Genomic DNA, 24,012 nt, shown 5'->3' with positions numbered 1-24,012 from the left:
GGCGCCGCGCCCTCGTCGTGTGCCGTAGCTCCGCGCACGCCGCAGCGATCGCCGTCTCCGACAACGAAGGAGGCGCCGGGCTTCTACGCCATGGACTCTGCACATCGTGCGGTGCCCCTGGCCCTGGCCGGCCGTCATTGCCGACGTCATGAGGGACCTTCTTGGGTGGCAGAGCCAGTGCTCCCGCATGTGCTAGCCGATCTGTTTGCTGAACATTTGCAGTGGCTCCGGTCCAAGGCATCTAGCTCGCCGACAGGAAGAAACCTTCAAATCTCACATGATTTGTAGAAACATGAGGCATAGAGTGATCCCAACAAATATCACCGGACAAATATCTGAACAAGTGATTTCATCACCTTATCTAGCACGTGACCATTTTCGATTAGCATGCCACTAGTTCTATATATCCACTCCAATGTTTGGCAAACAAATCATCAACCTTCTTCTCCCCGAAAGCCACGAGCTGTGCATAGAGCTTGCTAGCATCGAGCACAGCGAAACAGCCAGAAAAAAAAAAAGCCATGAAGAAGACGATCGTCCTGTACCCGGGCCTCTTCGTCAGCCACCTCGTCCCCATGATGCAGCTCGCCGACGTCCTCCTGGAGGAGGGCTACGCCGTCACGGCCGCGCTCATCGACCTCACCCTGGACCAAGACGCCGCGCTGGCAGCCGCCGTTGACCGCGTCGCCGCCGCCCGCCCGTCCGCCGCCGTCCGCAGGCTCCCCCGGATCCAGGACCCTCCCGCCGTCGCGGACTACGGCGGGGAGCCGATCCTCTGGTACCTCGAGGTTGTCAGGCGCTACAACGAGCGCCTCCGCGAGTTCCTCTGCTCCCTGCCTCCCCGGAGCGTCCACGCCGTGGTCATCGACGCGCCTTCCATCGCCGCGCTCGACGTCGCCAGGGAGCTCGGGGTCCCGGCCTACACCTTCTTCGCCTCCAATGCCTCCGCGGTCGCCATGTTCCTGCAGCTTCCCTGGATGCGCGCGGAAGGACAGCCGAGCTTCAAGGAGCTCGGAGACGCCCGCGCCCCTATCGAATTCCACGGCGTCCCTCCCATGCCGGCGTCGCACCTCATGCGCGAGACGCTCCTGGACCCGGAGAGCTAGGTGTACAAGGCGATGATGGAAGCGATGCGCCGGAACGCGGAGCCCGACCGCCGACGGCATCCTGGCGAACACGTTCGAGTCGCTGGAGGCTCGCGCGGTGGGAGCTCTCAGGGACCCGCAGGTTCCTCCCGGCGGCGGGGAGCGCAGGACGCCTCCGGTATACTACGTCGGGCCGCTGGTCGCGGGCGTTGGCGGCGGCGCCGAGACGACGAAAGAGAAGCGCGAGTGCCTCGCGTGGCTCGACACTACGCTGCTAATGGGCAAGAATCCAACCCATTTCCGCCTCCATCCAAAATAAATATGTTTTTTTTACTCCACCCCACCTCATTACAAATCAAATTATACCTAGTCCAACCCAACCCACCATATGTTGAGTTGCCATAGGTTGTTCTCGTGGGATTGCCGTGAATAATTATATAATAATTATTCAATATTATCCCACCACCTCGCCGGCGGCGCGCTCCCGCATCACGCGATGCGCGACCTCGCGCGGCGCCTCGGCTCACTCATGATGCTCCGCCTCTGTGAGCTCCCGGTCCTCGTCGCCTTGTCGGCCGACGTGGCGCGCGAGATCATGCGGGCCAACGACATCGCCTTCGCGACGCGGCCCATGAGCCCCACGGGCAAGATCCTGCTCGGCGAGGGCAGCTACGCCTCGTCTTCGCGCCCTACGACGACAGGTGGCGGCAGCTCAGCATGGAGCTCTTCAGCGCGCGCCCGCGCGCCGGGTCTGGTCCTTCCGCGCCGTGCGCGAGGAGGAGGTCTGCCGCCTCCTCCGGTCCGTGGCGTCGTCGTCGGGGTCGGCCTCCTCACCGGCGAACCTGAGCGAGATGGTGTCGGCGTACGTGGCCGACGCGTCGGTGCGCGCCATCATCGGTATTAGCAAAGGCGGCCGCCCGCGTGGCCCACTTCATCGATCTCCTCTGATGCACACTCACAGCTCCAGTATCATCGCCCAAGGCTTGCCTCCTCGTCAGCACCAACGACATTGTTGGCCGGCTGCTTGTTTGGCGAGTCGGGAGCGATGACTGGCAGCACGCGAGGACGGCTCATGCCGGGATAGGAGCCACCGACCAGATCGTGGTGTTCGGGGACAAGATCATCGCCTTGGACATCGACCTGAGCCTCTTCACCGTGCACCTGGGCGACGATGAGTTTGGCAGGAGCATCCGACCCCTGCTCATCGTGGAGGAGGACGATGACGGCATGGTCAACAGGAAGGCGCTTCTGAACGCGCGGCTGGTGGTAGTGTGTGTGGAGACAAGCTCGCCTTGTTTGGCTTGCCGAGTCCTGATGACTGGGACACCCTTGTTTTCTTCCACCTCAACGGCCTCGGCTCGCCAACGGAACCGCCGAGGTGGTCGCCGGTGCCGGAGCTGGAAGGCGCGCTCTTCATCAGCGGCGGTCAAGGGGTGTCTTGTAAACCCGTTCCAACCCAACCCAACCCGATTCGCTAGCAAACCCATTCCATATCAACACATTTGTCTTGTAAACCTATTAACTCCCATCCAAATAATTTCAAATAACAAACCAATCCAAAAACTCCAAATATTATCCGATCCATTAGCAGTACTACTCGACATGCAGCCGGAGCGCAGCGTCGTGTTCCTCTGCTTCGGGAGCATCGGCGCGGTCACCCACTCGGAGGAGCAGCTCAGGGAGGTGGCCGTCGGCCTGCACAAGTCCGGGCATCGCTTCCTGTGGGTGGTGCGAGCCCCTCTGCGCGGCGACACCCAGAGGCTGTTCGATCCCCGCGCGGACGTGGACCTCGACGCCCTTCTGCCGGACGGGTTCCTGGCGAGCACCGAGGGCCGCGGCCTCGTCGTGAAGCACTGGGCGCCGCAGGTGGAGGTGCTCCGCCACAGGGCGACGGGCGCGTTCGTGACTCACTGCGGGTGGAACTCGGCGCTGGAGGGGATCACCGCCGGCGTGCCGATGCTGTGCTGGCCGATGTATGGGGAGCAGAAGTTGAACAAGGTGGTCATGGTGGAGGAGGCCGGGGTCGGCGTGGAGATGGGTGGGTGTGAGCAGGGGCTGGTCACGGCCGAGGAGGTGGAGGCCAAGGTGAGGTTGGTGATGGAGTCCGAGGAAGGGGAGCGGCTCCGGGCGCGGGTGGCGGCGCACGGGGCTGCCGCGGCCGTCGCCTGCAAGGCCGGCGGCTCGTCGCGGGCGGCGTTCGGCCACTTCTTAGCAGACGCGGCCAGCCTCGGACGCGTGTAGACGAGCTTGATGCGTTGCTGGCCTGGGTTCACCATTTCGTTTTTACTGTTCCGAATTTCGTTTTTTTACCAAAGTTTGACTTTCATATTTTTGAATTTGAAACCGAAATCACCTATTTTCCGGACCGAAATTCGCTTCCCGATGAGTAGCGAAAACGGGAAAAAGTACCAAAATTTCGGTCTTTCCGACCGAAACGTAAACCCTGTTGCTGGCTCCATTGTGATGCATAATTGAGATGAAATTGAACTGTTTTTGCCTCCGTGCGGCTGTGGTAGGTTGCTTAAGCTCGGCACTTCCCCCAGCTCTTCCCTCCAGCAGCTCCCAGCCACCTGCCGCAGCATCCCACGACTTTACTCCCTCCGTTCCAAATTATAAGTCATTTCAAAAAATTTGGAGAATCAAACTATTTTAAAATTTAATCAAATTTATAGAAAAAAATATGAAGATTTACGACATCAAATAGGTGCACTATAAAATATAGCTAACAAAAAATCTAATGATACTTAATTGATATTATAAATATTATTATCTTATTATATAAATTTAGTCAAACTTGAAAAACTTTGACTTTCCAAAATTCTTGGAATGACTTATAATTTGTAATTTAAAACAGAGAGAGTATATTCTAAGCCAGCAGCCATGAAAGCCTCTCAAAAGAAACTCACCGGCAAAGTGAAACCTGGCGAGTGAAGCGATTGTACATTCAGACATCAGAAATCTAGAAGACGTGAGCGACCATATAAAATCTTGCATGTTCACTAGTTGCAGTGTTAAACTTTATGCATAGAGTATTAGAGTCGCATGGCAGAACAAACATGAAACCACCCTCACATGACAAATAGCCAGCAACAGAATATCCATAATTAAGGGCGGTACAAACAACCATTCCATCTCTCGGCAATGACAAAGTAAAGCCATAACCATATGTACAACGATGTTTGACATAATGATTTCCGGATCAAAGATGAACATGAACACAAGATTAAAAATCCCCATGTCACAGCTAAAATCAATGGCCTTATAGGCCGATAATCTCGCTAAATCAGGCAACCTACCCTCTACCAGATTCTGACCATATCATACACCTCTCCAGGCTGTGCTCTAACCTGAAAGATGAATGCATACATGCAACAAGAGCTACATCTTGGGAGATCATGTGGACACTGTTTCCGTCTGGGCATCAGATAATCTTCCATTACTCTCTGGTACAGGTGAGCTATGAACCTGAGCATCCTTCACTCCAGAATGATTGCCTGGAGCATCTAGTTCATCTTCTGAACTTAGCTCTTCAGACTGCCCAGAAGGGGATGCATATATCAAGTTCAGCAGCGCGTCACCGCAGCCACCAAGCTCAATTGAAGGGCAAGTAATACTGCCATCCTCATGGACAGACTCTTGTTGAAGCAACCTGTTCTTGAATTTATCTTCAGGGGTGCTGTCCGACATGTTTCCTTCACGTATCTTGTGACAGCAGCTAAGGCACAGCTTAAATGGGCATGTTGGGCAGCATCTCAGGAATTGGCTCACTGCTAGCTTACAGTCATTGCTGCTTTCAAAATGAACACTCCATAAGTATCTGGTTAAATTAGAAATTTAAACAGGATGGCAGTGACAATTAACAAATACACGAGAAGGCATCATAAATACAAGTAGTATGGTAAACAAATGAGCGTAAATCATAAAAAAATTCCCAAAAAAAAAAACTGAGCTCTCCCCTAGGATGATTCAATATAGATGCTTCAATTCAAAAGCATTACAAGGGTACCATAACTCTTTCAGCACATCTAATGTTAGATAACAGGAAAATGTAATAGGGTTGAATTGTTTTACAGCATTAACAGGTGAAAATAACTGAGATCTGGAGCAATAATGGTACTAAGGTAGTGCTAACCAATAGCACGTAGACTTACATTTGCATGACCAAAGAAATATCTAACAGAGTAACAGTTCATATATACACACACAGACAAGGCAAGATTGATTTATGTCATCCTCAACATATGTATACATAATAATACTAAATGAAGGGACAAAACTGATTAGACTGAAAGACATGTTACAAGTTTACATACACAGATAGAAGCATAAGAGATTAGAGCTTACCAGTATAGTGACTCACTCTGGCCATTTTCAGCAACCTGGACTCGGACATCAGATATTTTTGTCCCTAAATAAGAGTAGACAATTAGGTCACACTAGAACAACAGAGGTCCGGATTTTGTGTGTGTGTGGGGTGGGGGGGGGGGGGGGGGGAGGGAGCACAAACAAACCTTGTATTTTAGCTTCTAATTCTATTTCATCAAGCTGTTCCTGGTCAAGTTTTACAGGTAAGAGCTTGTAAAACTGATGGTTGGAAATTTTTATGCTGAGTATCTTCCCTTCCCCACCTGGTGATTCCTGAAGATCCAAGATATATAAACACCAAAAAATAAATACAACAATAAAATGGCATTGTCAAATTGCACACAACCTGACGAAATATAAAAAGAAAGCTCACCTTACACACTGAACCCTTGGTTTTAACAAGGGCACATTTTTTACAGTTGCAGAGACCACGGCAAACTGGACAGCAGATCTTTATATCCTTCCTGGATATCGCAGAATACCTAGTGTACAAACAGTTAGCACAAAATTTTACTAAACCTGAATTTACTAGAACCACACAAATGGGTGTATCAAGGATTTGAGATCTGATTAACCATCACTTGACATAAAGTCAGACAATGCATGCAAACTGAACATCGCCCACTGAAGGAGTAATTTCCACTTTCACAAGTCATCGCAAATCTAAGTTGAGCGATTATTTATCAGCTTGCAATTCTCCATTAAGAATCTTCAGCAACTGAGTAGCTTTATTGAGTGATTAATTCTATATAGTCACTAGATTTTGTGGACACTTTGTAACTCCCACGCACGCACCGCCATTAACTAAGTTAATGCAGATAAGTTATTGTAGGCATTCCAAAGAAAAGTACATAAAATGGTACATTCATGTACGAAGAGTAAAAAAATCAAAGATGATAAATCACTTCACACATATGTTTATGTATAGAAGATGATGTTGACATTTCAATAATTTTACTAATGTTCTCTAAGGGGAGAGGGGAGACTATGATTGTAATCCATAAGGTTAACTGATTTAGTTTGACTTTGAAACATTCCCTATAAAGTTCCTAGAGTAGTTCTCCCTCCAAACATGTGCTGAGTAGCCACATTACTGATAAGTCCATTGTTTTTAAGGCGGTAAGGCGAGGCGAGGCGACCAGACTCCTTCCGGAATTAGGCGGAATTAGGCGGGCGCCTAGGCGCGACTAGGCTCTAGGCGAGGGGTTCCCGCCTGGCCTATGGGGGTAGGCGGACCCCTAGGCGGCGCCGGCGAGGGAGGAGGCAGAGGGAGGAGAAGGAGGCAGGGACGAGCGCCGGCGGAGGAGAAAGCAGGGGACGGGCGGCGGCCGAGGTATGGACGGGCGGCGGCGGCGGAGGAGGAGGTAGGGGCAGGCGCGGAGGAGGAGGAAGGCTGGCAGCAGAGGCGCGGAGGAGGCGGCGGCGGCGGGAACGAGCGGAGGCAGGGGCGTCGGGAAGACCGGAAAGGGAACGAGAGGAGGAGAGGGGAGGGGATAAGGTGGGCTGTTGGGCCGGATGGGCCGGAGGAGAGGGGAGGGGATAAGGTGGGCTGCTGGGTTGTTGGGCTGCTGGGTTGTTGGGCTGCTTTGATTGGCTTATTTTTTAACTCAAGGCTTAATTGTCATCTGTTTTTCTTTTTTTAGAGGTATATGATGTATATGACAAGGTATACGTATGTATATGGCACCGCCTAGCAAACCGCCTTGAAACACCTAGGCTCGCTTAGGCTCGCCTAGGCTCTAGGCGGTGGGTCACCGCCTAGAAACCGCCTAGCGCCTTTTTGAACATTGCGCCTAGGCGAGGTAGGCGACGCCATACCATCAAGGAAGTAAGCGATTGCAGCAGGAACCAGAGAAAATAAAAAGAAAAAGGAGAAGGGGAGAAAGGAAGGAAAAGGGACTGGGCTGAAAGGTTCAACTGGCCCAGCCCACTAAGTCAGCCCACCATACATACCCCTATCTACTTCTATATGCTACCGTGACTCACGAGCACCGCCGCCGCCACCGTTCGTCTCCCTCCCTCCCTCCGTCTCCCCTTCCTCCCTCCCTCTGTAGCAGCAGCGCCGCCGCCGGAGAAGGCAAGGGTGGTGCCCTGGCCCCAATCCTGCGCCCAACCCTATCCTCCCCGAGCAGGCGCCCGAGCACACGCAGGCGGCGGGGCGGAGTACACGCGGGCGGCAGCTGGACGCGCGGCGGCGGGACGCGCGCGAGGGTGGCGGCGGGACGCGCGCGCTGGCGGCGGAGCACGCGGCGGGGCTATTTCCCCCTCCATTCTTCCCCAGGTTCCCCTCCCTCTCTCTTGCTGCATTTTAGCTAGGCGTCCAGGACGCCCAGGATTGCTCGAGCGCCTGGACGCCTAGGCGACACCTTAAAAACCATGGATAAGTCACAATAACAGTCCACAAGCTAATTATTCTGGAGGCGGTTGGGATCAAGTACTTTGGATCTAGAGCTTAAGCAATACAAATTTTGTTAAATTAGCGTTAGAAACTAACATGCTAATGATCAAGGAGCCATTTGTAGTCTAAAGAAACCCAGTAGGTTAGCCCTTTAAGTTATGGATGCACACTGCTTGAGGGAAAAATAAGCATTGAAAAATACATAACCCATAGAAGGTAGGAGTGATAAATTCCTAAATATTCAAATGCTAACAAGCAAGGAAACACAATAATATCACAAAAAAGGGTGCTTAGTGGTAAATAAGAGTACAGCACCCATAGCCCACTCTTGTGTTCATGAAGATTAGTAGCCATAAAACAGGGATAAATACGTGGGTCAAAACATTAATATGCGGAAAGACCATACTGCTTCAGTGAGAGACATATTTTCCACTTCAGTGCCCTATAGAATTCAGATTCATTTTTTTAGGGAAGTTGAATTGTTGGCACTCCTTTAGGGGAATCAAATTGAGTAAATCTAAAATTTATATTATCCTGCCCTTTTCCTATCTATGATTATCTATCAAACAGCAGTTTTTATATATTATAGAACGGTGAAAGCACCAATGAGACATTATCTATGTTGGAATGGCAACATATTTGCCCCATTCACTAACAGTACATGGAATTGATTTCACAAATTCACATAAATTTTGAAGGATAAATCTAAGTCAAATCTCCTAGGCAGTATCCACAAATATGTATAGAGATATGTAGGTATAAAAAAATCCAAAGTAATTGGGGAAATGAGGCATAGTGAGGGTCCTCACATCAGATACTGATTAGCCAATATACAAATTAATCAGCCCCATGCAAACAGTGTCACTATTTGAAACAATCTCAGAACAAAATGTAATATGAGTGCTCCCTATCAAAATGTAATATGAGTGCTCCCTATCTCAAGCTCAGATCATAATAAGCAAAAGCAAAACCAGAATAAACAAAAATATCATATACTGCTGGCTATCTAGTCCAATTTATCTCACCTTCCCAGGTATATGCAAAATAAAGCACAGAATAGCATGAAAATCTAGAGATAAACAAGCAAAGCTCATCATCATCAACAACAACAACAACATAGCCTTTTTTCCCAAGCATGTTGGGGTAGGCTAGAGAAACCCGAAAGAAATAAGTTCAAGGTTCAGGCACATTGATAGCTAGTCTCCAAGCGCTCCTATCCAAAGCTATCTCTTTAGAGATATTCCAATCCTTAAGGTCTCTCTTAACCGACTCATCCCACGTCAGTTTAGGTTTACCTCTACCCCTCTTTACATTATCGACCCGCTCAAGAACCCCATTAATAAGGCTACATATGCACATATCCACTCCCTCCTCTTTAATAATCAGTAAAAATATGTACCAGCACCACACCACAGAGAGATAAAACCGATGATCCACAGCTACACATGCACACAGGAAAATAATTCATGCTGTCAACAAAAGGCATGTCAATCCTTTAGGTACACCTATCCAACCACCAACAAGCTAAATAGCATGAAATGTAAAACTCAAAGTGCCAATCTCCTAATTATCAAATTGCAATCAACCAAGTTCTCATCACCTGAAAGTTGAAACATTGCTACACGTAACTTAATCATAACTTCCTGATGCAGCAATATGCAACCAAAGTAAGCATGCAAATAAAAGCAACATCAGACAAATAAAATCTAACCATTTATTAATGCAGCTGTTGCAGAAGTTCTTGTCACAGTTCTTGCAATTGGCAACACGCGCTGCCTTCGTCAAGCCACAGCGGTGACATGTTCTCGGTACTGACTTTGTCATACTCATTGCACGAGGAACAACCTAACACCACACAATCATCAATAAAAAGCACAGGCACAACATAGAACTAAACAACACATATTAAACTAACAACCGTGAACAATCAAAGATTAGCTCAATGACCTTCACAGGACCAATAGGCAATGGCTCAGCATTCTTGGAACGATAGCACCGCCGAATCGGTGCAGGAATTTCTACACCAACCTTCGTTGTCACAGGCGACGACAGTGCTGCAGGTCCACTGCTACCTGGAGAGATTGTCATCAGTCCATTCGGGAGATCCCTGGTCTGATGGTCACTTGTAGTTGCTTGAGGGGACGCCGGTGGATTAATGCTCTTCCTACCCTTCCTCTTGTTCTTCTGCCTCTGGAGAGCCACAGCAAGGATCTCCCCATCCGCTGGCAGCTTCTTGCCCTTGTTGGCCTTAGCGTAGTGGTACTCACAGAAGCTGACTGTTGGGAGGGCACGGCCCATGCAGCGCCACTTCTTCCCATCACTTCGGCGGCACCGGAGGTGGTCCGGCAGTGGCGGCGGTGAGTCACCACGCTCCCCCGACTTCCGCCGGCGGCGGCGGCGCGAAGGCGTGGGGGTCTCCTCCTCCGCTTCATCATCATCCGGAGCTGGGTCCGGAGTGGCCGCTCGCTTACGGCGGCGACCGCGTGAAGGAGGAGATGCTGGAGGGGACTCCTCCGCAGCATCACCTTCGGTGTCGGAGTCGTCCCCCGCCTCCTCATTCTCGCCGCCCGTCTCAGCGGCTTCCTCTCCACTCACTCCGTCGGTGTCGGCGCCTTCCTCCTCATCCGAGCAGTCAGACTCCTCCGCTTTCTCCTTCGGACCAGCACCCTTGGCATCTGCTTCGTGCTCGGAGCCAGTCTCCTCGCCTTCATCATCCGAGGCATCGGAGGCTTCAGCTTTCGCCCCCGTCTCCGCGGCTGGCGCTTCAACCTTGGCCTCGCCGGCTTTCGCTTCAGGTTCGGCGTCCATCTCCCCGGCTTCCTCCTTGGCCTCCGCATCCATGGACTCGGCGTCGCTCCCAGACTCTTCCTCTTTCGAGTCCTCGCTCTTGGCTGCGGCCCCCTCCTCCTCCATCTTCGCGTCCCCCGCCTCGACCTCGGACTCGACGGCTTCCTCTACGGGCTCGGGCTCCGCGGCCTTCGCCCTCGGCTTGCCCCTCCCCCTCCCCTTCCCCCTACCGCGGCGCGGCGGCATGGCGGCGGCGGGCTAGGGTTCCGGCGAGTCGGCGGGGTCGGGATTGGATTGCTAGATCGGAGCGTGGCGGGGAAGTGGTGCGTGTGTACTGGCTCGGGGAGAGGGACAGAGGCGCGGGGTGTGGTGGGGTTAAGGCTGACCATAGCGGAGGGAGCGAGAGCAAATTTGCTCCCTCGTCATTTTCACGCTCTCTTTATCTATAATGCCAAATAGTATATTTATAGTATTAAACAGTGTATTTGTTCTTTTTCATTTGCTCTTTCCACTGTGGATGGTGCGCGGGCAGGCAGGGCCCGCTCCCTGACAGCGTCAGAGGCACAGCGTCGGATGCGAGGGCTTTAACGGGGCAGTTACCGCCGATTCGAAAGCAGTAGGAAGTTATGGGTGGGCGGCGCGGGGTGCGGCTCGGCCGGTGGATTAAGATCGGGTGGCCGAGATTGTACGATGGTGCATTGATGGGGGGATCCTTTTCTTCTCGAGGAACCATTTATGGGGTTTTCTTTTTCTTGTTCGAGGAATCATTTATCGGCGATTAACTGGATCAAACGGTGACGGGATTAAAGAGTTTCCTGATTCGAATCCATTTTGTATGGGCCGTAATTTCGGGCCATTCTTCGGCCGGATCGAAGGCCCCTTCCATTCAAAATGGAAGAGCCCATCGAATTGGGCTGCTCGCAGAGAAAACCCAGATGTCCAGCCCAAACCATGCTCGTTCCAACTTTTCCGACCGAACAGGCACGTCGAGTTCGCTTCCCCCTACTATGGCCAGCCGCCAGCGCCTGAGTGCTAGCCCCCCGAAGGATATTCTCCGACGGCCGACGGGGGTGCTCCTCCTCTCTGTCCCTTCCCTGTCCCCAGGTCCCTCCAGCCGGCGCGGCTGACTTTGCAAGGGCGAACCTGGGCCTGGGGGGCAGGGTCTCCCCCAGATCCGGGCTTCCTTCCAGGTCTTTGTTCCGGCAGACTCTGCTCTCCTTTTCCCCTCGCCCTCTATGAAGTTTTGCCTGATGTCCGGTGCTTGACAGTAATTCAGCTTTCTGATCCAGCTTCCTCCGTGCCACGGCTACATATTAGTTTGAAATGCACCACAGCAACTAGGAAACATGAGAACAGGTTCAGAGATGCACCACCACAGCAGAAAGAATGCAGCTTGCACCTCTTCTTGTTGAACAGGCCAGGAATGCTGTTTACGTGCTTCTCGAATTGCAACTTAATGTCTCGACTCATCTGTGCATTTCATGGTTATTCTCAGTTCTCAGTCTGTGAGCATTTTTCTTGCTCCTGAAGCCTGAAGGATCGCTTTCTTGAAGAAGATATTTTTCTTTTCCTGACTCGGCTCATGTGAGTGTGGTCCCAGCTGGTGGTGGTAACACGCGAGCCCAGTACAGATATAATATTTCCATGTTCTCTTAGGCGTGTAAACACCAACTTCTTGATCACCTAACCTTCCACAGCGAGAGTGACATTTGCTTCTTTAATGTTACTCCCTCCTAGTTTGCTCTCTCTCTCTCTCTCTCTCTCTCTCTCTCTCTCTCTCTCTCTCTCTCTCTCTCTCTCTCTCTCTCGTCTGTTCTATTGGTGTATCCTTTTGGCATTTTCGATAGACGTTTCTTCGCCGTTGTGCTCAATGGCCGACTCTTCGTCTTACAGCCTAATCCCTGTGAGTGCCCTCAGTTTTCCTAAGTACATGGTTCAAAGCTTAATATAAATGGTATTCCGTATGTGACTGTATGCTACCAGAGTACCAATTTTACTCTTGCCACTCTTTTTTTTTGAAAGAAGTCTTGCCACTTTTTCCACTGCTTTTATTATTGATCTCCAGGGCCGTCAGAGTGAATTAGGCATGGAGTATGATGGCAGAGACACTGGAGCTGATAAAACTGAGGTTTGTGCTGGTTGTTCTCGCTAAAGAGATGTTTTCAGTATTTTTCACATGCTGAATATTTGTGTTTGGATTACCGGAATCCTGGTAACAGGGAAAGTCTTGGGGCATTTTCATCTGTTGGGTTCTTGGAAACGGATGTTTGTTTGGGTTCAATGGGATGCTTACAATTGAAGATTACTACACATACATCTTCCCGGTATGAATATCTGCATGCCTGTTACTTCCATCAGTTTTTCCTAGATGTTTCTTTTTTCAAAAAAAAAAACTCAAATTTACATGAATTTTTACTGGTTCATATAGGTAGTTTATCAAATTATACCTTCTGAATGCAGAAGTACCATCCAACTAGAATTATAACTCTCACCTATCAGCCCTTTGTTCTGGCCACAACCGCCATATTTACGTATCATGAAGCAAAGGTCAACACTAGGTTGCGGAACTTGGCAGGATACATGCTATTCTTCTTGAGTTCATTTGGAGTGATTATTGTAAGTCCTGCTGATTAGTGATTACAGCCTACTGGTTCATACATGTTCTAAACTGCAAACACATTATACCAAACGTCATTTGTTCTTTTCTGGGGTAGTTGGATGTCTTATCTTCAGGAGGCGGTGGAATTGTCCCATTCGTTGGTGTGTGCATTATTGCTGCTGCTTTTGGCATAGCAGACGGCCATGTTCAAGGTGGGATGACTGGTGATCTGTCCCTAATGTGCCCAGAATTCGTTCAGGTACCATTTTATATAATCAAGGTTAAGACGTCAATTTTTACTACAATCATTTGGTCAGGATTGGCTTATTAGTTATTATAAACTTACCGTGCAGTCATTCTTTGCCGGCTTAGCTGCATCGGGTGCAATAACCTCGGCACTGAGGTTCTTCACAAAGGCGGTTTTTGAGAATTCCAGAGATGGGCTTCGCAAAGGAGCTAGTATGTTTATAATAACTATAGTTCCATTTACTGTTTTATGAAAGCCACAGTTATTGATGCATCTGTATAAACTGCATATTTGGTGGCAGTGTTATTCTCCTCAATATCATGCTTCTTTGAGCTGCTATGCGTTCTACTTTATGCTTTCATATTCCCTAAGTTGCCAATTGTGAAATTCTACCGTTCAAGAGCGGCGTCTGAGGGGTCCCTGACGGTCACTGCTGACCTAGTTGCTGGAGGCATCAAAAGTCACTCAAATCCATTGGTATGCACTTAAGTGACAAACCCTTGTTTCAGTTGGAAAAAGAATCTCAAAATGCAGAATTTCTGATGGATTGATCAGGCTGAAGAAGGTCCTACTCACACTGAACGATTAAGCAATAAGCAGTTGCTGCACCAGAATATGGACTATGCTCTGGACATCTTCTTGATCTATATCCTGACACTATCGATCTTTCCAGGGTTTTTGGCTGAAGACACTGGGTCACATAGTTTGGGTTCTTGGTATTAACCTACTTCAATTTATTTATGCAGCTGACTATGTTCACCTCTTCGTCATTGCAAAATCATGTATGATAGTGGTGATTGATCAGTGCTTTCATTCAGGTATGTGCTTGTCTTAATCGCAAGCTTTAATGTGTCGGACCTAATCGGAAGATACCTGCCTCTGATTGAGCAAATCAAGCTGACATCTAGAAAGGGGCTACTACTCGCAGTCATCTCAAGGTTCCTGCTCATCCCTGCGTTCTACTTCACTGCAAAGTATGGTGATCAGGGCTGGATGATCATGTTAACGTCCCTTCTTGGATTGAGCAATGGACATCTCACTGTCTGCGTCCTCACTGAGGCCCCCAAAGGCTACAAGGTTGGTTTGTGAACATTTTGAGCCACCATGGATGTTTCAACTGTGCATTGCTGAAGGAATGTACATGCTTTTGCTTTTGCAGGGTCCAGAACAAAATGCCTTAGGGAACCTGCTGGTACTTTTCCTCTTGGCAGGCATATTTGTTGGCGCAGTTTCTGATTGGTTGTGGCTCATAGGCAAAGGATGGTGAAGCCAACTATTTTTTTTTCCACGGGTCAACCATGCAAACAACTCGATCGCAATTGATATCTCGTTTTAGTTGTTGACTATTTTTTCACGGAGGCTTAGGGTGTCTTATGGACTGGGCCGTATCCAATATTTGCGAAAATAAGGCCTCAAAAGAAATATTCGCGAAATTAATAAAAATTCAGATAAGATACTCCGATGATACGTATCCGGGGTGTATCGGACACGTATCCATATCAGGGCCGTGTTTAGTTGCAAAATTCAAAATTCCAAAACTATCACATTGAATAGGAATCTTACATGCATGAAGTATTAAATCTAGACAAAATAAAAAACTAACGGATTTGTCTCCTCATCAGGTGACTTAGATATTGCATTCATGTAATTCACCTGTTTGACATACGAGAACAAATATTTTAACAATACGAACAAAAAGAAATATGACGAACAAATAATAATGCGGCGAACAAAATATTACACATCACAAAACATTGCGAACAAATAAATCAACATCACGGAACAATTTAATCTACAAAACAAACAAATGATTCGGCATTGCGAACATTGTGAACAAGTTTAAAAGGATCGATAGACATAACATAGGCAGCCCAACACTAGTGATTTACGCAAATACAAGATCTAAGTCACCTTAAAAGGAGTAGATCTGAAAACTAATTGCATAGTTTGTTTGTAAATTACGAGATGAATCTAATGAGCCTAATTAGACCATAATGAGACACTAAATTACTACAATAAACATGTGCTAATGACAAATTAATTAGGCTTATTAGATTCGTCTCATAATTTACAGACGAACTCTGTAATTAGTTTTGTAATTAATTTATATTTAATATTTTAAATATGAAAAATTCTTTTTCAAAAATTTTACACCCTGCATCTAAACGAGGCCCAGATACATATCGGATATGCGATACGCTGCTTCAGTGACATATCGGTGTAACTTAGTCCATGCATTGATTCGAATTCAACGACCCTTCAAAAAAAATATTGCAATGATTCCACGAACTGTATTTCTTTTATCCCCAGGCCCGAGACTCAAAAGGTTAAAATACTTCCACTTGCCATACTGAACAATGGGTACACATCTTTATTATAACCAAATTTTCTTTGCTCGGCGTCATGCGGATGTGATTGTGATCCCATCTGCCGGAGTCAACATATGAAGCAAAGCAAGCATCTGTATAATACTTCCATGTGATGGCCTAGATTAGACAGAGTATTCTCTCTTGGTTCATCTAACCTCTAACCAGTCATCACCTGAGTGTAGCATCTTCTTCCTTGTTAATTCCTTTCCTAGCCTGCTCTTTGTTCCATCCCTAGCTTTTCTATGGCTGATGCACAGATCCTCATCTTAGATGCCATCCTGGTAAGTAGTCTTTGAGTTCCAAGTGCTAGTTTTCTGTGCATGTCTTTGTGTGAGAGGATTTTTACGGTGCACAATACTACCATATACTACTATCTGAAAAGGATTCGTATATAAATATCGTACGGTCTAGATTTATCTATACTACTCAAAGATTGATTAGTAGTATGAGGTAGTATATATAGGTAGTATAAGGGTAATACGGGAATGATTATTGATACCCATTCATTTATATTATTTTTCTTTCTCTTTCTTTTTTTTGTTCATGTTTATTTCTTCTCTATCTTTTCCCATCTCACGAGCTCCTAGCAGGCTGTTTGGCTCGGCGCCTAGGGTTTCCATGGCCTCTGTAGTCTGCACGCCGCCGCCGGGGAATTGGCCTGCGCACGCCCCGCCGCTGTCCGCCGGGGATTCAGATCGGCCCCTGTTAGCGCTCGACTCCTTGGCGGCCGCGGCCCCCGCGACCCGTGGCCTCCGGCGGGAATGACACCGCTCGGCTCGCGGATCCGTACGACCGTACCTTCCCGCAGAGTCGGCTTGCGCACGCCCCGCCGCTCGCCGTCGGGGATTGGAACCCCTCGGTGCTCGACCTCTACGGCTGTAACTCTCGTCCCCGTCGAACGCCGCGCCGTGCTGATGAGTGCCATAGTAGCAGGCTAAGGCCAGTCCTCGTTCAGTACAGAGCGCAGCGTCGTGCTGCGGCAGGTGATGGATCTCCTGGGAGGAGCCGTAAGATGTGGTGATCGAACTGGGCGTGCTCCTGCACGGCTGCTCAAACATGCCCCTGTCTATGTTTATGCTGTCCTCGATAGTTAGTCAGGCACTCAGGCCTTGTTGCAAAGGCAAATGGCCTAGTTAACCGTGTTACGTGCTTGAACCAACCTGGCAATTATAGGGAACAGCGGCAATAGGTAGGAGAGACGACCTGGTTTCTCCTCCATTTTTCTTTCTTGTTAGCTAAAGAAATGCCTGTCTCCATTTTCCTCCATGCATGATACAACCCAGGTTTGCCTGTCTCTTTTTTGTTAAGTACTGAAAGACTTGGCATTAGGCTCATATATTATAAAGAAAGTTTGTGATGTTTGAACTATGGCGCAAAAGATCATATTTTCTGGCTGAAAGAGACAATTATTTCCCTAAAAAAGTGAGAGACAATTATTCAGATTTCATAATATTTTCAAGCACTGTTAACTCCATCGGTGGAGTTTGATGTAATAGATTTGAACAAGCCGTTTACTTTACTTGTAAGACAATTATCTTTGGATATAATGAAACAAAGTGTACAGCATAGGGCAAATAGTCACATGTTCTGCCATAAAAAAAAGTCAAATGTTCTTTCTCCAAATGAAGGCAATCAGTCTCAGCTGTCCAGGCAAAGCATATAAGATTATTTCCCTCGCCCTGCTCATTTATTCTGGGCGCATTTGTATGCTTTATATCTCGCCATCTTAGCTGAGGATGTGGCCACATGCATTTGCTTTATCAAAATAATCTGTATTGGTAGTAAAATTGTGAATTGTTCAGTCATGCCCATAAAAAATTTTGGCAGCACATGCAAACATTGCACACATGCATAACACAAGAGTTATTACGATGGATAGAACGACCTGGGTCCATTTCATTGATGGAAAGGGGTAAACAAATTACAAAGTGTATTAGCAGAGATAAACTAATACTACAGAACATTCTCAGTATCATACTCTCCACAAGACTGTATGAGATTGGCTACATTGGGCACCAACTAAGAAAAACATAAATTTGGTGCATCTTTTACATTCACAAGCTGTATATATATGTCTGAAAAACCCAAAGTTCCTACAGCCGCAGAAGATATATATGGTCGAGCTGCAAAACTAAATATGAAATTTGATCACTCCATCATTTCCTCCATTGCTACTTCTCGAGCCATGGTCAGTAATCTAGATTTACAATCAGTTTGTTCCTTGGTACCATCCTGGTAATGTATCTAGCGAGCCTAGGCTCGAGGAAAAAGCCCCCGCGTCGTCCCCCGCGTAGGGCGACTCGGGCGGCGACCCCCTCCCCCGGCAATCGCCGCCCCCTCCTCCCCACCTCGCCGCCGCCGGAGGGCGACGCCGGAAGTCCGGCCGAACCCCGGGATGGCGGCGGCGGGGAGCATCCCATCCCTTCCTTCCCTTCCTCCCCCTCGAAACAGATGGCCGGCGCGGACGCCATCGAAAGAGGGGAGGACGGCGACCAGCTCGCCACGACGGCGGCGTGCGCGGCCGGACCCGGCCTCTCCGCCCCCAGATCCGGCTTGCCCGTGGCTGGATCCGTCGCCCAGCGGTGGAGCTGGGCACGGCTTCGGTCAGGGCGGCGGGCGCGGCGCGTAGACCGACGAGGACTGCGGCCGGCGAAGCATAAGGCCGGCGAAGGAGGCCCTGGGTGCGGCGAGGCGTGCGGTTGGCAGAGGTGTGCGGCCGGCGACGCGTGCGGCCAGCGGCGCACGGGACGGCGAGGCGAGGCGCGCGGGCCGGTGAGGTGCTCGGCCGGAGAGGTGCGGCCGGTGGAAGGCCCTGCGCGCGAGGTCGGCGAAGGCCGTGCTGGGCGCGCGACCGGCGAGGCAAGCGGCCGGCGGAAGCCGTGCTGGGCGCGTGGCCGGCGAAGCGCGCGGCCGGCGGAGGGAGCTGCACGTCGGCCGGTGGTGGAGCGGGACGACAGAGGAGCGACATTGCTGCACAATGACTCGTGGGGGTGCGGCGGAGGCGTTGCCCGGTTGGGATGGCCGGGACGGTGGTGCTGTCTCCTACATCGCACGCGTGCAACAGGGATGAATGCTCTGGGCGAAAGCCTTCTGACGGCGGCGTTCTCGGACGTCGCTTTCCCTGTTGGGAGCGTCTTTTTGGAGCTTCATTCCTGCTGCACGAGGTCTCTGGGTGAAAACCCTGTCTAGTTCTAGACGAGCAACGGCGGCGCCTTTGGCATTGTACCATCCTTGGAGGCGTTGTCTCTTGAGACCCGCTCGGTTTGCAGCTTGGCCGGCCCACTGTCTTTGGCGGCCTCGACCGGTGCTGGCAACTCCGTCGTGGGACAAGCTAAAGGGTGTGACTACCACATGTCAAGGCGGCTATCTGTTGGTGATCAAGGATCGTCCCTTGGGTGTCGCTCGGCTGCTCGCAGCGGACCACGGCGGCCGACGTTGCTTCGCAATTGTCGGTTCGGTGTGGGACAGCGTTTGGAGGACGGCGCTTTTGGCAACGGCTTCGGGAGACGACTCGGCCTGTAGCGGATCGCGGCGAGTAGGTCAACATGGCTGAGCCTATTCGATGCGGTACAACGTTGGAAGACGGCACAAGTGACAACCTTGATCTGCGGCGGCTTCGTGCGGGAGGAGGTTACGTGTTGAAGTTGAGACCACGGCGACGGTCTGTTGTTCTGGTAAAGTTCCTTGGAGGCGGGGCGGCTATGCTCGCTATCTCGACGGCAACTTAAGGAACGAGTTCGAGCATGGAGTTGTGGCGGGATTGGCGAGGCCCCCGCGCACGAGAGAGGAGGCATCCAACGGCGGATGTGGCGAGGCCCCCGCGCGTTTGGTTTGCTCGGACTCGGTATTTCTCATCCCGTCAGATAGGTCCTGCTTTGTTGCAACGCCCAATGAAGGCGTCTGCCTCCATTGTTCCTTCACCAGCTCCGGATCATGTCGGAGTCTCGATGACTGCAAGGGTACGGTACGTGGGTCGGAGATGCGGTTCGTTTCTCTCCGCTGTCGTCTTCATGTGTGGGGCTGACGCTGTTGGGTGGATATGAGTGGTACCCCGCGTTGATGTCCCAATCCAACCGGGTGAATATAGTTGCTTTTTTCTTTTCTTTTCTGTTTCCCTGCCTATGGCCTCCCAGGGCCATAGTCTTGTATTTTCTGCTATATTAATAGAAACGCACTCGTCGAGTGCCGTTCGTTCAAAAAAAATCTTGGTAATGTCCAAGGAGACTTATCAGTTATCACAACAAACTGGAAGGCTGACATCACAGCAAGCTGCAAAAGGGTATTTATCTAGTTAAATGGAAAAGCCATATTGAATTTTGATAAGTAGATCAGCAATCTGGAGTAAAAAATTCCATTCAGTAATTACTTCATGGTGCCTTGACCAAGACACCAAGAAAGAACTCAAGCCTCAAATTACGTCAGAAAATCACTTCATGGGGTAAGAAAATGTTAGTTCAACCATGAGAGTACCATATATGACTGAACAAAGAGAGAGGAGAGCTAAACCGTGATTTTTTGTGCTGGTTTTGTAACATATCTGAACTGCAAGGTGATACTACTCCCGCTGTAATCAATCAACTTCATTTGTCAATAGCATCCCTTGTTTTACTCATTAGTGAGATTGACGATTTATCAAGAATACTGTTAAACTGACATAATTTTTAGAGTTTTAATTGACACACAAATCAGAACAAATTGATCCATATGGACCGTATGCATGACCAAAGACAACAGCATGCAGAGATCGATCACTTACAGCGAGCGTCAGGGGGCGAGCACCCGCAGCGGCGCACGCCCACAACCAGAAGGCCGACGGCGCTGGCTGGCGTCGCCCACAGTCCTACGCGCGGTAATGGTTGGCGGCGATGATGACGATCGGTGTAGGAGGACGTCCGGAAAGGAGGCCGCAGCACGAACGCCCACTACCAGGAGGCCGACGACGGCGCTCGGCGGCGCTTGTGGAAACGCGCGAAGCAAGGCCCGCGGTGGCGCAAGAATGAGTTGCCGGCGTCGCTCGGAGTCCCGATTTTGTGGCCGGCGGGCGGCGGCCTGGATGGGTCCCGGTGGCTTCGACGGGCGGCGGCGGATGCGATCGGCGCCAGATGCACGAGAGGGAGGGGGGTTAAAATGCAAAAAGAAAACTAAAAATTCTTCTCAATTTATATTAAGTTGCCGATGACAATCTTATCCTTTCTAATGAATGGTTTGATATTTCCTATACTACATACTACCAAATGGTAGTATTGTGCACCATAAAAGAGCACTTGTGTGATCCTTTTCACTCAATGCCTCTTGTTTTTTATCCGTAGGGCCATCAAAGTGACACAAAATATGGTATACGAGAAAGAAGACCCTTCGTTTTCTGCAAATGTCAGGTTTGCGTTAGCTCTAGTAGTGAAATGGTTCTGGTGATCTCTTAACTTACAACAAGTTGGTTTCTGCAACAATGGTATACTGATCCTAGGGAAAATGTTGGGGGATTTTCATATGCTGGCTTCTGGGAAATGGATGCCTCTTTGGGTTCAACAGGTATGAACTGCATGCAGTACTGTCGTTCTCTTCTTAGTTCTCCAACTATGTCAAAATTACTGAGACAAAAGGATGTTCTGTTTAACAGATTTTATGCTTTCTGAATGCAGAAGTACCACCCCACTAGAGTTATTACACTGACATATCAACCATTCATCCTCACCACAACCGCAATATTCACATATCATGAAGCAAAAGTCAACACTAGGATGCGCAATTTGGCGGGGTACATTCTGTTCTTCTTGAGCTCATTTGCAGCAACCATTGTAAGCATAACTGATTGCACTGGCATGTTCTTGTTTGAACAGCTAAATTGTTGTACTATATCTCACATGTTCACTAATTTGTTCTCATACGTTACAGCTGAATGTTGCAACTTCAGAAAGAGATGGAATGGCACCCTTTATTGGCATATGTATCATTGCCGCTGCTTTTGGGGTTGCTGATGGTCATGTTCAAGGTGGGATGACGGGTGATCTCTCTCTGATGTGCCCAGAGTTCATCCAGGTACATTTCGGAAGAATTTTGTTTCTTTGGGAAGATTCAAGAAACACAGTTTGAATATTGACTTGCAGTGCAGCTTGTTGGTTAATTTGTTTTATTATTTTCAATCCTTCTTTGCTGGACTAGCTGCATCAGGAGCGATAACCTCTGCGTTGAGGTTGGTAACAAAAGCAGCTTTCGAGAATTCCCGAGATGGACTTAGCAAAGGAGCTAGTATGTTAGAGATAACTATGGATAAATATACATTTGCACCCGTTGACCTGTATCTGATATATTTACTTGCTTGAAAATTTATGCAGTGCTCTTCTCCTCAATATTGTGCTTCTTTGTGCTGGTGTGTGTTCTGCTATATGCTTTCATCTTCCCTAAGTTGCCAATTGTGAAGTACTATCGTTCAAAAGCAGCTTCGGAGGGATCTCTGATGGTCACTGCCAATCTTGCTGCTGGTGAAATCCAAAATCGCTCAAATCCAACGGTACTGTATTAATTGGCAGCAAGTTTTGTATGGTTGTTACCTAATCCATTGAAACTAAAATTTGTATGAATTTTTCAGTCTGACGAGGACCCTGCATGTGTTGAGCGTTTGAGCACCAAGCAACTGCTACTGCAGAACATAGACTATGCATTGGACATGTTCCTGATCTATAAAGTGTTGATCTTCCCAGGGTTTTTAGCTGAAGATACTGGTTCACACAGCTTGGGCCCTTGGTAGTTAACTATCTGAATTTCTGCAGTTGACTGTTGACTGATAGGACCTCAAAGTTTGTGTTGTTATCAAAGGACAAAAAAGATTTTCACTTACACTGTACATCATTATGCAGGTATGCACTTGTCTTGATCGCGAGCTATAATGTGTGGGATCTGCTTCCTTTCAAAAATATAATGTGTGGGATCTGATTGGAAGATACGTACCACTGATCGAGCAAATCAAGCTGAGGTCTCGGAAAGTTGGCGATCAGGGCTGGATGATCATGCTAACGTCATTTCTGGGTTTGAGCAACGGATATCTCACCGTATGCGTCCTCACTGAGGCGCCCAAAGGGTACAAGGTTAGTGTATAAGTGCTCCGAGCTCACCATAGGAGAATCGCTGTGTATTATAACATCTGACCAAGTTGTCTACATGATAGCGGATGTTGTAACACCTGACTCGCGGACGGTCCGCTCGGGGTCGGCGGACGGTCCGCCCAGGCAACGCCTAGATATTTATCTAGATGGACGTGGGACCCGCCTATCATTCCTCATCTTCCTCCTCACTTTGTCCAGAGCCGAGCGGAGCTCGAGCGCTCGCGCCGTCGTCGCCCCTTCCGTCGATCTCCCTTCTCCGGCCACCAAACCTCGATTCCTCGCGCAATAACCTTCTCCAGCACCTCCACCACCTTCCCCAACCTCCGGACCGGCTTCTTACGGCCGGAATCGCCCCCCCACCGCCCGTCAACATTGGAGTCGCTTGAAGCCTTGCTCCACCGTCGATCCGCTTCTCCGGTCGTCCTCCGCTCGAACCGACCGCGGGAATGGATTCGTGGTGAGTTCGTTGTGCTACCCGGTCTTTTTCCCCTTCCGCGGTGTGTCGCCAGCGCCGGTGAACGGCCGTCGCCGTCGCCGCCGCACTTGCTGCCGCCTGTGGCGCGGGTCAAAAGTTATGTATCGCGGACGGTCCGCCTGAGAAGTGCGGACAGTCCGCCGGTCAGATTAGATTTCGTCCAGAGACGATGTTGTCTCTGGTGGTTTAGCGGAACTGAACTGCGGACGGTCCGCTATTGGAGAGTGGACGGTCCGCCGTTGAAATTCGAAATTGCCCAGAGACGATGTTGTCTCTGGTGGGGTTCGCAGGATTGAGCTGCGGACGGTCCGCTATTGGAGAGCGGACGGTCCGCAGTAGAATCTAGGCTTTTGTCCAGAGACGTTGCCGTCTCTGGTGGATTGGATAAGGGAACTGCGGATGGTCCGCCGGTAGGATTAGAAATTGGTCCAGAGACGTTGTTGTCTCTTGTGGGTTTGCGTAGGTGTGCGGACAGTCCGCTGAGGGTGAGCGGACAGTCCGCCGTGTAGATTGAAGTTTGTCCAGAGATGTACTTGGTTCTGGTGGGTCGGTAGAATGGTGCGGCGGACGGTCCGCCACTTGGGCGC

At 49.5% G+C, this 24,012-nt stretch overlaps 3 protein-coding genes and 1 pseudogene across 12 annotated transcripts; 3 read left to right on the top strand and 1 right to left on the bottom strand.

Moving 5' to 3' along the window:
* Nucleotides 1-474: 474 nt before the first annotated feature.
* On the top strand, nucleotides 475-3,487 carry LOC120691213 (annotated as a pseudogene).
* A 591-nt stretch (nucleotides 3,488-4,078) lies between these two features.
* On the bottom strand, nucleotides 4,079-10,993 carry LOC120691199. Of its 2 annotated transcripts, none has more exons than XM_039974218.1 (6): nucleotides 9,796-10,991; nucleotides 9,560-9,693; nucleotides 5,824-5,932; nucleotides 5,597-5,723; nucleotides 5,430-5,493; nucleotides 4,079-4,872 (listed from the first exon to the last, which is right to left on the bottom strand). In XM_039974218.1, exons 1-6 carry the CDS (start codon nucleotides 10,879-10,881, stop codon nucleotides 4,479-4,481), a joined length of 1,914 nt encoding a protein of 637 aa, XP_039830152.1. In that variant the 5' UTR covers nucleotides 10,882-10,991; the 3' UTR covers nucleotides 4,079-4,478. The 2 variants fall into 2 exon arrangements, with proteins under 2 accessions (XP_039830152.1, XP_039830160.1); XM_039974226.1 differs by having other exon boundaries at nucleotides 4,159-4,872; nucleotides 9,877-10,993.
* A 642-nt stretch (nucleotides 10,994-11,635) lies between these two features.
* LOC120691165 (equilibrative nucleotide transporter 3-like) lies at nucleotides 11,636-14,937 on the top strand. 8 transcript variants are annotated; one of them, XR_005682140.1, is made up of 11 exons: nucleotides 11,643-11,825; nucleotides 11,925-12,538; nucleotides 12,701-12,763; nucleotides 12,855-12,959; nucleotides 13,096-13,251; nucleotides 13,350-13,493; nucleotides 13,588-13,693; nucleotides 13,783-13,958; nucleotides 14,037-14,299; nucleotides 14,410-14,558; nucleotides 14,641-14,816. XR_005682140.1 is itself a non-coding variant. In XM_039974168.1 (11 exons), the coding sequence occupies exons 2-11, from the start codon at nucleotides 12,356-12,358 to the stop codon at nucleotides 14,746-14,748; spliced, it is 1,461 nt and encodes a 486-aa protein (XP_039830102.1). In that variant the 5' UTR covers nucleotides 11,645-11,825; nucleotides 11,925-12,355; the 3' UTR covers nucleotides 14,749-14,937. The 8 variants fall into 8 exon arrangements, 5 of the variants coding, with proteins under 5 accessions (XP_039830132.1, XP_039830102.1, XP_039830111.1 ...); XM_039974168.1 differs by having other exon boundaries at nucleotides 11,645-11,825; nucleotides 14,037-14,197; nucleotides 14,300-14,558; nucleotides 14,641-14,937; XM_039974177.1 differs by having other exon boundaries at nucleotides 11,645-11,825; nucleotides 11,912-12,538; nucleotides 14,037-14,197; nucleotides 14,300-14,558; nucleotides 14,641-14,937.
* A 5,976-nt stretch (nucleotides 14,938-20,913) lies between these two features.
* Nucleotides 20,914-22,319, top strand: LOC120691155 (equilibrative nucleotide transporter 3-like). 2 transcript variants are annotated; one of them, XM_039974158.1, is made up of 6 exons: nucleotides 20,914-21,225; nucleotides 21,315-21,379; nucleotides 21,490-21,645; nucleotides 21,743-21,886; nucleotides 22,010-22,096; nucleotides 22,183-22,231. In XM_039974158.1, exons 1-5 carry the CDS (start codon nucleotides 21,219-21,221, stop codon nucleotides 22,025-22,027), a joined length of 390 nt encoding a protein of 129 aa, XP_039830092.1. In that variant the 5' UTR covers nucleotides 20,914-21,218; the 3' UTR covers nucleotides 22,028-22,096; nucleotides 22,183-22,231. The 2 variants fall into 2 exon arrangements, with proteins under 2 accessions (XP_039830092.1, XP_039830081.1); XM_039974147.1 differs by having other exon boundaries at nucleotides 21,743-22,319.
* Nucleotides 22,320-24,012: the final 1,693 nt, after the last annotated feature.

The sequence above is a fragment of the Panicum virgatum genome, chromosome 2K, assembly GCF_016808335.1.
Source record: "Panicum virgatum strain AP13 chromosome 2K, P.virgatum_v5, whole genome shotgun sequence".
Classification (NCBI taxonomy): domain Eukaryota; kingdom Viridiplantae; phylum Streptophyta; class Magnoliopsida; order Poales; family Poaceae; genus Panicum; species Panicum virgatum.
Note: the sequence above shows the minus strand (reverse complement) of the source record. Positions and strands in the feature narration are given on the sequence as shown.